The sequence below is a fragment of the Solanum dulcamara genome, chromosome 10 (genome assembly GCF_947179165.1).
Source record: "Solanum dulcamara chromosome 10, daSolDulc1.2, whole genome shotgun sequence".
Classification (NCBI taxonomy): domain Eukaryota; kingdom Viridiplantae; phylum Streptophyta; class Magnoliopsida; order Solanales; family Solanaceae; genus Solanum; species Solanum dulcamara.
Genome location: NC_077246.1, coordinates 37697935 through 37709914, shown reverse-complemented (window position 1 = coordinate 37709914; position 11980 = coordinate 37697935). Strand labels below are relative to the sequence as shown.

Below are 11980 nucleotides of genomic sequence, written 5' to 3'. Positions count from 1 at the left end.
AGTCAGAACAATCCTTAAAACTATGTAGCCCTCTGCATATGTAGCATCCCTTCCTCTTAGTCAGTGCTTTCTTTTCCTTATAGTTCTGACAATCAATTGACTTCTTGTTATCGAACTTGTAGGTATCTTGAGTCTTATGGTGTTGTTGATGTACTTCTTTGCTTTTACCACAGTCTCCCCCACCTTTAATATTGCTACCTTTCAACTCCTTGCCTTTACCCTTATCAGACCTTTCATGTCAAAAATCTATTGAAGACTCGACTTCCACTATGGCTTGGTCTACATAAGTGACTTTTAGGCGTTGCAATTCTTACTTAGCCCAATTTTGCAACACATCCATAAAGTAAAATAATAAGTCACGCTGTTGAGGTTGAGGATTTAGAGCATAAGGGTTGTGAACTCCTTGATATAGTCGCGTATTCTCCCTATCTATTTCCACTCTTGAAGTTTGTGTCTTGCCTCATACAAGATATTATTTGGGAAAAACTTCCCCTTAAACTCGTCCTTGAACTGATCTCACGTGCTAAATGTGTACAGACCTCTCTCAACATTAGCCAATTTTTGTCTCAACCATAGCATGACAGTTTCTGACAATTACAACATTGTGGTGTTGATCTTAGAATCATCGTCTCTTATATTTTCATGTCGAAAATAATTCTCCAAGTGCCAAAGAAATTCTCGACTTCTTGTGCATCATGAACCCTTTTGAAAACTAGTATCTTGGGAGCCTTGATCTTAGCCTTCCTCATGACAATAATATTTCTGGCGGTCTCAGTCATGCCATCCTTGACCTGCTCTTCGAGTGCCTCTATCTTTGCCTTCATGGCATCGATAGTTCTCAATTCTTCCATGAGTCTACAATCTAAGGTAGTGACGGTCTTCCTTGTCTCTATTTCCATCTGCATACGCCCATCCAAGTCATTTTGGATTCTCTCGATCTCCTCAAAAGTATGTCCATCAAGAACACTTAGAATGCCCTCTACCTTCCCCAACCGTTGGCCAAATATCTCGACTGCATTCATCCTCACGTTAACCTTCATGACCCACTCTCTATCGAGTGAGATGTCCTCGAGTAAGACCTCCACATCATCCTTGCTCACCTCAGTGGTAGAAGGTTCATAGGATTTAAGCCCTTTATTTGACTCAACCTCGAGCGGCACCTCCTGGTTCTTGTGGGTGATATTCTTTTTTTGTCATGGCCCTTCTTGCCGGATGCATCCTGGGTGACATTGGCTTAGATGTTAGCAACGTCAATTTCTCCTTCGTTTGCCATTCTCTTATTTATAATCTTGCTATGATACCACATTGTTATGTGCTTAGCCTTTTACTAATCACACGTATGGTACTTGACAACTTTTTCACATTCTTGCACTACTTGCTCACGATTTTTCTATGCAAAGTAAGCATAAGATTCTAGGAATGGCTAAGAGAATGGAAGAAAGAACACAAGAGGATTGTTAGGAAAGATTGTATTGTAGAGAACTTTAATTTTTGGTTGATGAATTTACAAATGGATGCCCCTCTATTTATACTACTAATCTAGGGGCTAAAATGTAAATAATAATATCTACATAAGTCCTTACATATTTAAATTAAGGTCCTTTTTCTAAAAATGTCTACATGCCTAAAACATTCTAGGGGCCTTCTAAGCAATTCTATAATCTTTTATGAAAAATATCCATATTTCTCTAGAATCATCCATTAGGACAAGTCTTTTTCCTAAGCCTTCCACATGGGCAACTTTATTTCATGTGGCGCTTATGCGACATGATGATATGGCAGGTCATCACAAGAGGCCCAAAAATTAGATAAAGTCCATCTCTACCTATCTCACTTTCTATAGTATGGAAAGTCACCCTAACTATTTCCTTCTCTTTCTCACTTTCCTTTTTCATCTTTGTCTTCCGGATGCTTGCTACCGGTAGTCGCCGGAACTTGACTCTCCGGCGCCTTCTTCTCTAGGTTTGTTTCTATCTTTCTCCTTCTTTTCTCATTGTATAGTAGCTCATACAAGAGCATTCACTACTAAAAGGTAAACCTTCACTTTCATTATTTGTTCCCTTCATCTTCCATTCTTGCCTTCTAAGCTTCTGTTGCCCTTCTGTAGGAGGTAATGTGTTGCCCCACCAGTGCGTAGAGTTCAAGGTGTTAGCCGTCCGGGGTTTGCATCCCTATCTCAGGTTCCTCTTTGTCTTGTTTATATTTTTTTCTCTCTTTCTTTAGCTCTAACATTTTGCTTCCTTCTTCAGCTGATATCTAGCTTGATGCATGTATCCTCTTTGGTTCTGAGCTGACTTTCATGCTTTAATGCTCAAGATGATGTTGTACCCCTAGTGTTTTGGTGAAATTTTTTGTATGCTAATGTAGATTAGAAAAATATTTAGTAAAGCAGCTATAATGTTCCCATTTGAGGGCATACTCTTTTGTAAATGCTTTTGTTGCTCCCTCCCCTTCATGTGTATATGTCTGGGTCTGAATTATTATGACTTCTGATCTGCTTTATCTTTATCTTAATGGTAGAAATTTGTGATTTGTCTATATTAATGATCATTTTCTCTGTTATTAGTAACTTCGTGAAACATTCTAAATATTTGAATTTCTGTTTGATTGATAGCTAGGTTAGCTAAGTAGTCCGCCAGTTGGTTGCCTTCTTTGAAAATGTGCTTAACTGTGACTTGTTTTGTGTTGTACTTCTCTGATTATGTCCTCCATTATTTTTACTATTTCCCATGGTATTTTCCAAGTCCTCAAAATCATTTTTTTGCATGCTAAGGGAATCAGTTTCTATTACTGGATTCTGATACCCTTCTCTTCCACTCACATAAAATGCCTTTTGTATTGCTCTAGCATCTGCTTTCATGTTCGTAGCAATACCAATCCCTCTAGCTTCAGCATGAATAAGGTCTCCATTTATGTCTCTAAAGAAAAAGCTATATGCGCTCACTCCAGGATTTTCTTTACTTGCACCATCCGTATTACATTTTACTTGTCCTTCCTTTGGTAACTCCCACTGCATTATATGATGATAAATTCTAGGTTTATAATTTCCTAGAATTCTCACCACTTCAGGCCATGATTTCTCAATCATATCAAATTCTGGGTTCTTCACCATTGCAAATAATTGAACATTTTTTAGCACATGTTGAACTAGTCCTTCAAAGTTGGTTTGGCCTCCATGCTTTATGTGGTTTCTTTTTCTCCATAAGATCCATAAGATTAAAGCATGAACTGCTTTATACATAGTCTGGATCTTACTTGGAGCATCTGCATACCACCAGGTTTTAATCATCTGCATTATATTCCTACTATCTGCATTTAGACCTGCACAAAAAGCAAAGAACTTCCATTGCTTTTGGGCTACGAAAGAAGATAGAAATAAATATGTCATTGTTTCCATTTGTTGTGTTTCACAACACCAATATTCGGAAACAATACTAATCCTCATTATGTTCAAATTGTCATTTGTGGAAATCCTTCCTTTCCAGGCTCTCTAGAGGAAGAAGTTAAATTTAAAAGGCAGTCCTTTCCTCCATATCATATAATATTTATCCTCTTTCTCCTTTTTATTTTTTATTAATTCCTAAGTTGACTTAACTGAAAAGGACCCACTAGAACTACCCATCCACTAAGGCTTGTCCTGAGCTCCTGAGCTTATCATTGGGGAGATATACTAACAATATGTTTTGTCATCTCCTTAGAAATAAATTGCAGTAGTTTATCCCTATCTCATTGATCTTCTATGATGAAACTTTTCACTTCTATCTCCTATTCTCCTCATTTATCTTCGTCAATGTAATACAGAGCCCTTTATTTTCTCTAGTTATCATACCAGAAGCTCACACCTATAAATACCCACCTTATTTCATTATTTTGTGTATTAAGCTTTCTCAAGCAACTCTTCTCTCTATACACTTTTTTATTCATTCTCAAAATATAATTTTAGTTCTTAGTAGTCTAGAAATACTATTCCGATAATTCATATACTCCGGATAGTACACAAAATGCTCCGACGAGGAAAAAAGGCTAGGATTCAATAGTGTTCATTAAGTTCTTCGATTCTGAGTAAAACTTCAGATTCCAAGTTTGTAAGACTTCAATGAAAGTATTCTTTCTACTCTCATGTCTAAAGTATTTTGATTATATGATAAATTATGTTTATTTACCCAATTCTCTTCAAGTTTTACTCTAAGGTATGTAGGTGTTTACCCATGAGTTCTTTCAACGATGGAGTCCAAAACTCTTTCAACTAAATCTCTTGATTTCAAGTAAGATTTTCTAATGGGTAATTCTTATTTCTACTTAATCGCATGATTCATGATTAAACTAATGATTATTGGTCTATTTTGATACAAAATGATTTCATATATATGAATTTATGGTTTGCAAGTATTTTCTCTACTTAGATCTTCAAAGGTTCTTGAAATTAATGATGGGTTGTTTAAAGCATGATTTTTAATTGATTGATTTCAAAGTATTTATGCATAATTTCATTTACATACATGTTTGAAATTGAAGTTATTTGAACCCACCTAGTTTTAGTATGTATTCAATGAAGTTTGATTTGAAAGTTTTGACTCCAAATGAATATTTATGAAAGAAATGTCTATGATCAAAAGAGAGTCTTATGAAATGAAAGAATGATGAAATGATATGAATGATGAATTTTTTATTCAATAAGGAAAATTCTTGCATATTTGAATCACTAAAGGTTTTAATGAGCTATTATATCGAATGTGATGTTTTGAATTCTCAAATTATATGCTATAACTATTTTAAAGTATTAAACTATTCCATGGGGTTTACTTAGCACCGAATGGGGCATTAAGGTGGGATTCGGTAAGGAAATCCGAGTAACAACCCCTTTCCTCATTAATTATATGCCAACATAGGAGCCATTGTAGGCTTAGGCTAATGGATCCACAAAAGTCCTTAAAGTTAAAGTAAAATATAAAATTGATGGAGTTCTACCCTTGGCAAGTAGACTCCCCGGCCAACGTAGGGAGTTATGTTGGATTCCATTTAATAGCTCACAATCTTAATGTTGGTTATAGTCAACTTCCCACAAATGAATATTTCAAATGCTATTTACATGATTACTCATGCATGTATATATCTACTTGATTACTCATTTATGTACTTTACCTTATAAATGTCCTAAATATTTTACTTTGTAATGCATGTCTATATACTTAGTACATTCAAAGTACTAATGCATACTCTTTTGCCTACATGATATCACCATACAGGGAACGGTTCTCCTCCTAGTAGTTATTTGAGATTTCATTTGAAAGTTACTTTTGGTGAGTTCCAATGTTTCAAAAACAATACTCCTTTATCTCTCTAGATTATGATATATTGAGATGTTTAGACACTTACTATGACATTTCTTTCTATTATGATTGAGGTTGAGCTAGGGACTTGTCTTGACCCTGTTAAATCTAAAAATTAGAGGTATTGTTGGGCATATGTAAATTAAAGATTTACTATTATGATTTCTACTTGTTTATTTATTGTCATTTTGTAACACCCCCTAAAAATATTATATATGATGTTCTGATTCTCGATAAAAATGATATCGCTTCTGTATTTTGGGCATAACTTTTAATATGCTGGTCCAAATTAGGTGATTCAAATTTTTGAATAATCGGAAGTTCATTATCTACAACTTTTATGAAGATCATATTTTAAGTTTTGGAGGTTAAGTAGGTCAAATAAATTAATTGTTGCAAGACATGGTGCTGTGACAAAATGGAGTATTTGTAGAAGAAAATCATATCTCACTATAGGTACTCCAAATCAGTTGATTCTTGAACGAAATGAAAATAGACTTCTAGAGAAACAATTCATATGAAGACAAAAATCCTAATGAGGAAGTTATCTTTTCCAAACGCAGCTCCAAAAAAAGGTATTCCGTTAAAAGAAGGTTCATCTCACCAACCATGGAAAGATCTAGATCCATTTGACTTCACCCATGACATCAATAGTTCTCCATTTGACATCACCATGACATCACAATCTTCTATTAAATTTTCAGATTTTTCTTTATAATTATTTTAATTATTGTTAGGTCTCTCCTTCACACCTATAAATACCCACCTTATTTCATCATTTTGTTCATCAAGCTTTCTCAAGCAACGGTTAAGAAATGCAACCTTGAAATTTTCTCAACCTATGGGACCTTCTTCAACCCTTTTGGCCTTCCATGATTGTACCACACTTAAGCAACACCTTTGATTTGGTAGGCCGCCTTCTCCTCTGAAGACACTTCCATAATAGTAACAATCTTATACACTTTATCAACAAAGTCTTGGGGATCCTCATCAACCTTGGATCCATGAAACTTGGAAGGATTCTTTCTTATGAAGTCTCTAACCCTTGAAGCCAGTGTAAAAACATTTGGGGGAGCAGCTAACCCTTGGTTCACTTGAGTAGTCATGGCTTGAGCAAAATCTTGGAAAGTAGCTCGGAACTCCACATGAGACACTTATTCATTCAAAGGGTCATTGGAAACTTGTTGCTCCTCTTCAACATTCCTTCGCATGGGGTATCTTTGTGGATACATGATTATATAATCACAAAGAGAAAGCGTTAGAAGTGGAAGTAATCGCAAGCCACTTAACATATCATTCATGAGCATACATAAGGTAAATAAACAAATAGGCTAATCATGAAAGAGGAAGTAAAGTCTCAATAGGAATATCTCAATAAAGGAGAAAATACATCAAAAGAGGTGACAACATGGACTCCATGAACATCTAACATGTCTCTACTAACTTGATGGGGGCATAAGATAACCTCCTAGCTCACCCATGTCAAAATAAGAGAAATGACATTGTGAAATAGGGTAATGAAAATAAAGTGTCACGTCCTCGGAACATGAGGACTCACCACCAATACAATTTGAGCCTTATTTTCTGACTTTTTCAACTTTCGGGGTCTTACACTTCTGATTATTAGTTCTCTATCTAACTGATTAGTATTCCATCGACCTAAATTTTAAATTTCTTATATAGTCGTTTTGCATTTTCTTGTATTAATAAAACTTGTTAGAAAAACTTGAAGCATTTTAAGAAAACAAATATGTAAGGTTCTTTTACCCCTAAATACTCTAATGACGTGGGGCTGCTTGTGCCTAACTTTGAATCTGTTCGTGTTCTAGTGTGACTATTTAAGTTTGAGTTTTTATTATTCCCATGATTTTGATATATTGGATGTCGTTTCAGGAATCAACTTTTATGATGTGTTTTTAGATTGTACCGTTATAACATGCCTTAGGGTACAAAAATTGCAAGTGATCTGTTATTTTTATATTCACATTCCTGAATTGTAAAAAACTTGTGTATATTGCATTTTTATACTACTCGTGTTTGACAGGAATCCTCTATACATATGGTTTGGACATATTGAAGAGTTCGTATAGGTGTACGGAACTCCTAACAGGGTTGCTTGATTTTTGTAGCATTAGTTTAGGATTTCCATCTATTTCATGTGGTTTGGTCTGTAATAAATATTGTATAAAGACTTGTGATATAATGGAAAGAAAGGGTTGCTCGGGAGTGGAGAATTTATGTGCTATGTGTTTTCTTTTCATGTTTCAAATCCCTAACTTTTTTACTCTATCTTTCATTTATTTTTCATTCAATCTTGACATAAATTTAACAATTAAATTTGTTTTCAATTTCATTATTAAATTCAATAATCAATTTGGTTTTCACTATTTGGATCGGACATGTTGATTTTAAATTTATAATTATATATGAGTATCAAGGATGGGGTTGCATCAAGGATCAGCTCTTAGTCCTTTTTTATTTGCCTTGGTGATAGATGGATTGACGCGACAAATTCAAGGTGCGGTGCCATGGTGTATGCTTTTCGCGGATGACATAGTCCTGATCGATGAGACTCGCCGCGGAGTTAACGCTAAGCTGGAGGATTGGAGACATACCTTGGAGTCTAAAGGGTTTAAGTTGAGTAGGACAAAGACAGAGTACTTAGAGTGCAAGTTCAGTGAGACACCTCAGGAGGTTGACGTTGAAGTTAGGCTTGGTGCTCAGGCCATCCAAAAGAGAAGTAGTTGCAAGTATCTTGGGTCTATCATGCAAGGCAGCGGGGAGATTGATGATGATGTCACACATTATATTGGGGTAGGGTGGATGAAATGGAGGATCGCTTCCGGAGTGCTATGTGACAAGAATGTGCCACCAAAACTTAAGGGCAAGTTCTACAAAGTGGTGGTTAGACCGGCTATGCTGTATGGGGCGGAGTGTTGGCCAGTTAAGACTTCTCACATTCAAAAGATAAAAGTTGCTGAGATGAGAATGCTGAGATGGATGTGTGGGCACACCAGGAGCGACAAGATTAGAAATGAGGCTATTCGGGACAAGGTAGGAGTGGCCTCGGTGGAAGACAAGATGCGGGAAATGCGACTGAGATGGTATGGACATGTGAAGAGGAGAGACACAGATGCCCCAGTGCGGAGGTGTGAGAGGCTGGCCATGGATGGTTACAGAAGAGGTAGGGGTAGGCCGAAGAAGTATTGGGGAGAGGTGATTAGACAGGACATGGCGCAGTTACAGCTTACGGAGGACATGACCTTAGATAGGAGGGTGTGGAGGACCCACAATAGGGTAGAATGCTAGTTCATAGTCTCGTTATTCTTCTCTATTCATAGGTGTAGTAGTGCATTACGATCTCTTGCACTTTGACTTCTGATTTCTGTTATTTCTGTTATTATTTATTGCTTTCTATGCTTTGATTACTTTATTTTACCTGTGACGCTTTCATTATTTATTTAATCGTTATTTGTTATTTGTATTTATTTATTTGTATTTATTTGTTATCTATTCGTTATTTGTTTGTTGTTTTTCTCATAAAACTTTTAATTTTCTATTCTTATCTAACATTTTTTATGCATTTATGCTTTTACTGAGCCGAGGGTCTCCAGGAAACAGCCGTCCTACCTTGGTAGGAGTAAGGTCTGCGTACATTCTACCCTCCCCAGACCCCATGTTGTGGGATTTCACTGGGTTGTTGTTGTTGTTGTTGTTGTATATGAGTATCCGCCTAATAAAAAGTTAGTAGAAAGTAAAAGAAATAATTAGGTCGAAGTTCCAATTTTAAAACTTAGCCAACACATTTCCAGAAGTACCATCATCCAAAACTTTCAAAAGGGATTACGTGTATTTATATATAAATATATTTGTGAGCCTATATTCATGATTTCATTCTTTCACTTGTCTTCTAAAAAATATACTATTGTTAATTTTAAACTTTAAATCGACCTCAAATTAAAATTATTTCTATGTTGGAGGAGCGCGAATAATGTGCCATCATCCCTATAAAGAAATCAACATTTTAAGTTTGTTAAAATTCTCTCATGACTCTCATTTTTAAATCTTAAGCACCGCTATTCTAATAAATTAAATTTTATAATTATTTTTTGTATTTGTTTGGGAGTACTTCTTATTTTTTATTTCAAGATTTGTTATTATTTAATATAGTTTTATTTGTATAAATTAAGTTGAACAATTATTTTAATTAGTTATTTATGTTCTTTAATTTAAATAGTCACTCTCTTTTATTTTATTAATGTGGATTCTCTCCTCGCTTATCCTATATTATTAATGTTCAGGTGATTATTCACCTAGTTATTTAGTTTGTAATAAGTCAAGTTTACATTTCTAGTTTTACTTACTCATTTTAATTAATTAATAAGTTGGTTAGTTCAATTATCCTAACATCTAAATTTGTGTTAATTAAATTAATAATCAACCTTGCATATTTGATTTACTTTTCTTAAATAAAATTTTGAATTATTTATCGCTTAGCTTTTTGTAGTTAATAATTAATGACCTTTATTTGCCACGTAATTCCCCCTCATAATTAACAATCCAGTTGAGACTCGCATCTGTTGACCTCAAAAGGTGTTTAACACTTTCCTTTAGTCTAGAATGGTTCCCTGGTGCACCTTAATTCGTTAAGTGACGACTTTTCAATCTTTTTTTTATCCTAAAAAAGAGTTATCGTGTTGATGATATGTCTTTCGCGAGAAAAATGGGGCACGGTAATATTTGTGCAATAATCATCATACTCAAATAGTGTGGTATTTTAGACATAACTGTTTTTTCAAAAAGTAACTTGATATTTATGTTACTTTCAAATCTAATTCTCTTCTTTTGAACAACATTATCTATATGTAGTTCCATATGCTTTCACTTTTATTTAAGATTCTGCCCTTTTCCTTCTATTGTTACAAGATGCGGTGTTCTGGTGGATTTGAATATTGTGGAAGATAAAGTATGAATTATAGTCATGGAACTAAAATCGTGTCTCGAAATATATGTTCGATACTTTTTTTTTAACACAAAAAACTTTGTGTGTTGGGAGAATAAAGCAAGAATTCACAGTTGTCTGAAATCAATGAAGTTACTTTACTGAAAATTGGAATCCAGTATCGATCAAAACAAGCCTAAATTCAAAGAGAAAGGAAGCAAATCCCTTCAAGAAGGGGACTTGAACTTATCAGCCTTGTCCAGGGTCAAGCAAAGTGTGTCTAATGAAGCTTGTTTTTATACCAAAAGACACCCTTGTTCTGGTCACCTTCATCTGGCTCAACGTAAACACACTCTTTTGCTTCTCTATACATGGACTTCCAAATCGATGTCCCATCAAATTGATAATAGTCACCTAATATTTGTTTTATAGCCTTTGTGGCTTCCATTGCGTGATAGTGTGGCATGGTCGAGAACAGATGGTGTGCGACATGAGTATCTGTGATGTTATGGAATACCTTGTTGAGAATTCCGTAGTCTCTGTCAACTGTTGCAAGAGCACCCCTCAACCAGTCCCATTCTAAGGTGTCATAATGAGGCAATGAAGGGTGTGTGTGCTGCAAATATGTGATCAATACGAGGAATCCGTTCACAATGAGTAATGGACATCCATAAACACAGGCAACCCACACAAGCCCTTTTGCTGCCACAAAACAGTAAAGTCCATAGAGTACAGCAAATATACCAGCATCAGATACAAAGATCTGAAGGCGCTCACGATCTGTGTAGATAGGGCTATTGGGATCAAAGTGGCAAGCAAACCGGTCATAGGGTCGCCCTGAAACATTAAGCATGAGGTATAGAGGCCAGCCTAGAGTGAGCTGGACAACAAGTACAAGGATTCTTCTTGGTGGATTGTTGAGATAAGTGGAGAACCATTTCATACTCGACTTCAACTTTGGTACAAATACTTCATCACGATCCAATGAACCTGTATTGGAATGGTGGCGACGATGACTATATTTCCATGAGAAATAGGGAACAAGGAGAGCCGAGTGTAGAACAAGGCCAACAGTGTCATCAAGCCATTGATAGTCACTGAAGGCATGGTGACCACATTCATGTGCTATGACCCAAAGTCCTGTTAGATTACAGCCTTGGTAGATCCAGTAAAGTGGCCAGGCTATGTAGGAGAGGTTGTAAGTTAGAAGATGGAAATAGTTGGTTGCAACATAATAGAGAAGAAAGGATATTATGAGGTCATAAAAAACGTAAGACAAAGAGTGTAGGACAGATCGCTTGAAACAATGGGGTGGGATGGCTTCCTTGATCTCACCCACTGTGAAGGGTGGTTTAGAATGGGGAACTCTTTGGAGGATATCAGATTGAGATTTGTTTCCCTCATAAGGAGTGGACATTCGACCTCCTGCACCCATTGTTCAGTAACCTGCAATATAACAAACTCTTGATCGATGATTTCAAAATTTGACTAAATATAACAAGATTGTCCAAAGTCTTCGTTACCAAATTAAAACCCTTTTTTCTATAAAGATATAATATCAGACACCCCAAATGAAAAAACTCTGTGAAAGAGGTTAATATATGCATCGAACTTAACAAGCAGTATGCATATCAATTGAAGATATAAGAGACGGTACTTCGCTCCCAACAAACAGAATGCAATATCAAGTGAAGATTATTTAGAGATC

At 35.6% G+C, this 11980-nt stretch overlaps 1 protein-coding gene across 1 annotated transcript; it reads right to left on the bottom strand.

Moving 5' to 3' along the window:
* Window positions 1-10393: 10393 nt before the first annotated feature.
* Window positions 10394-11747, bottom strand: LOC129871655 (delta(12)-fatty-acid desaturase FAD2-like). Its single transcript, XM_055946611.1, has one exon. It carries the CDS (start codon window positions 11705-11707, stop codon window positions 10553-10555), a length of 1155 nt encoding a protein of 384 aa, XP_055802586.1. The 5' UTR covers window positions 11708-11747; the 3' UTR covers window positions 10394-10552.
* Between the last annotated feature and the right edge of the window lie 233 nt (window positions 11748-11980).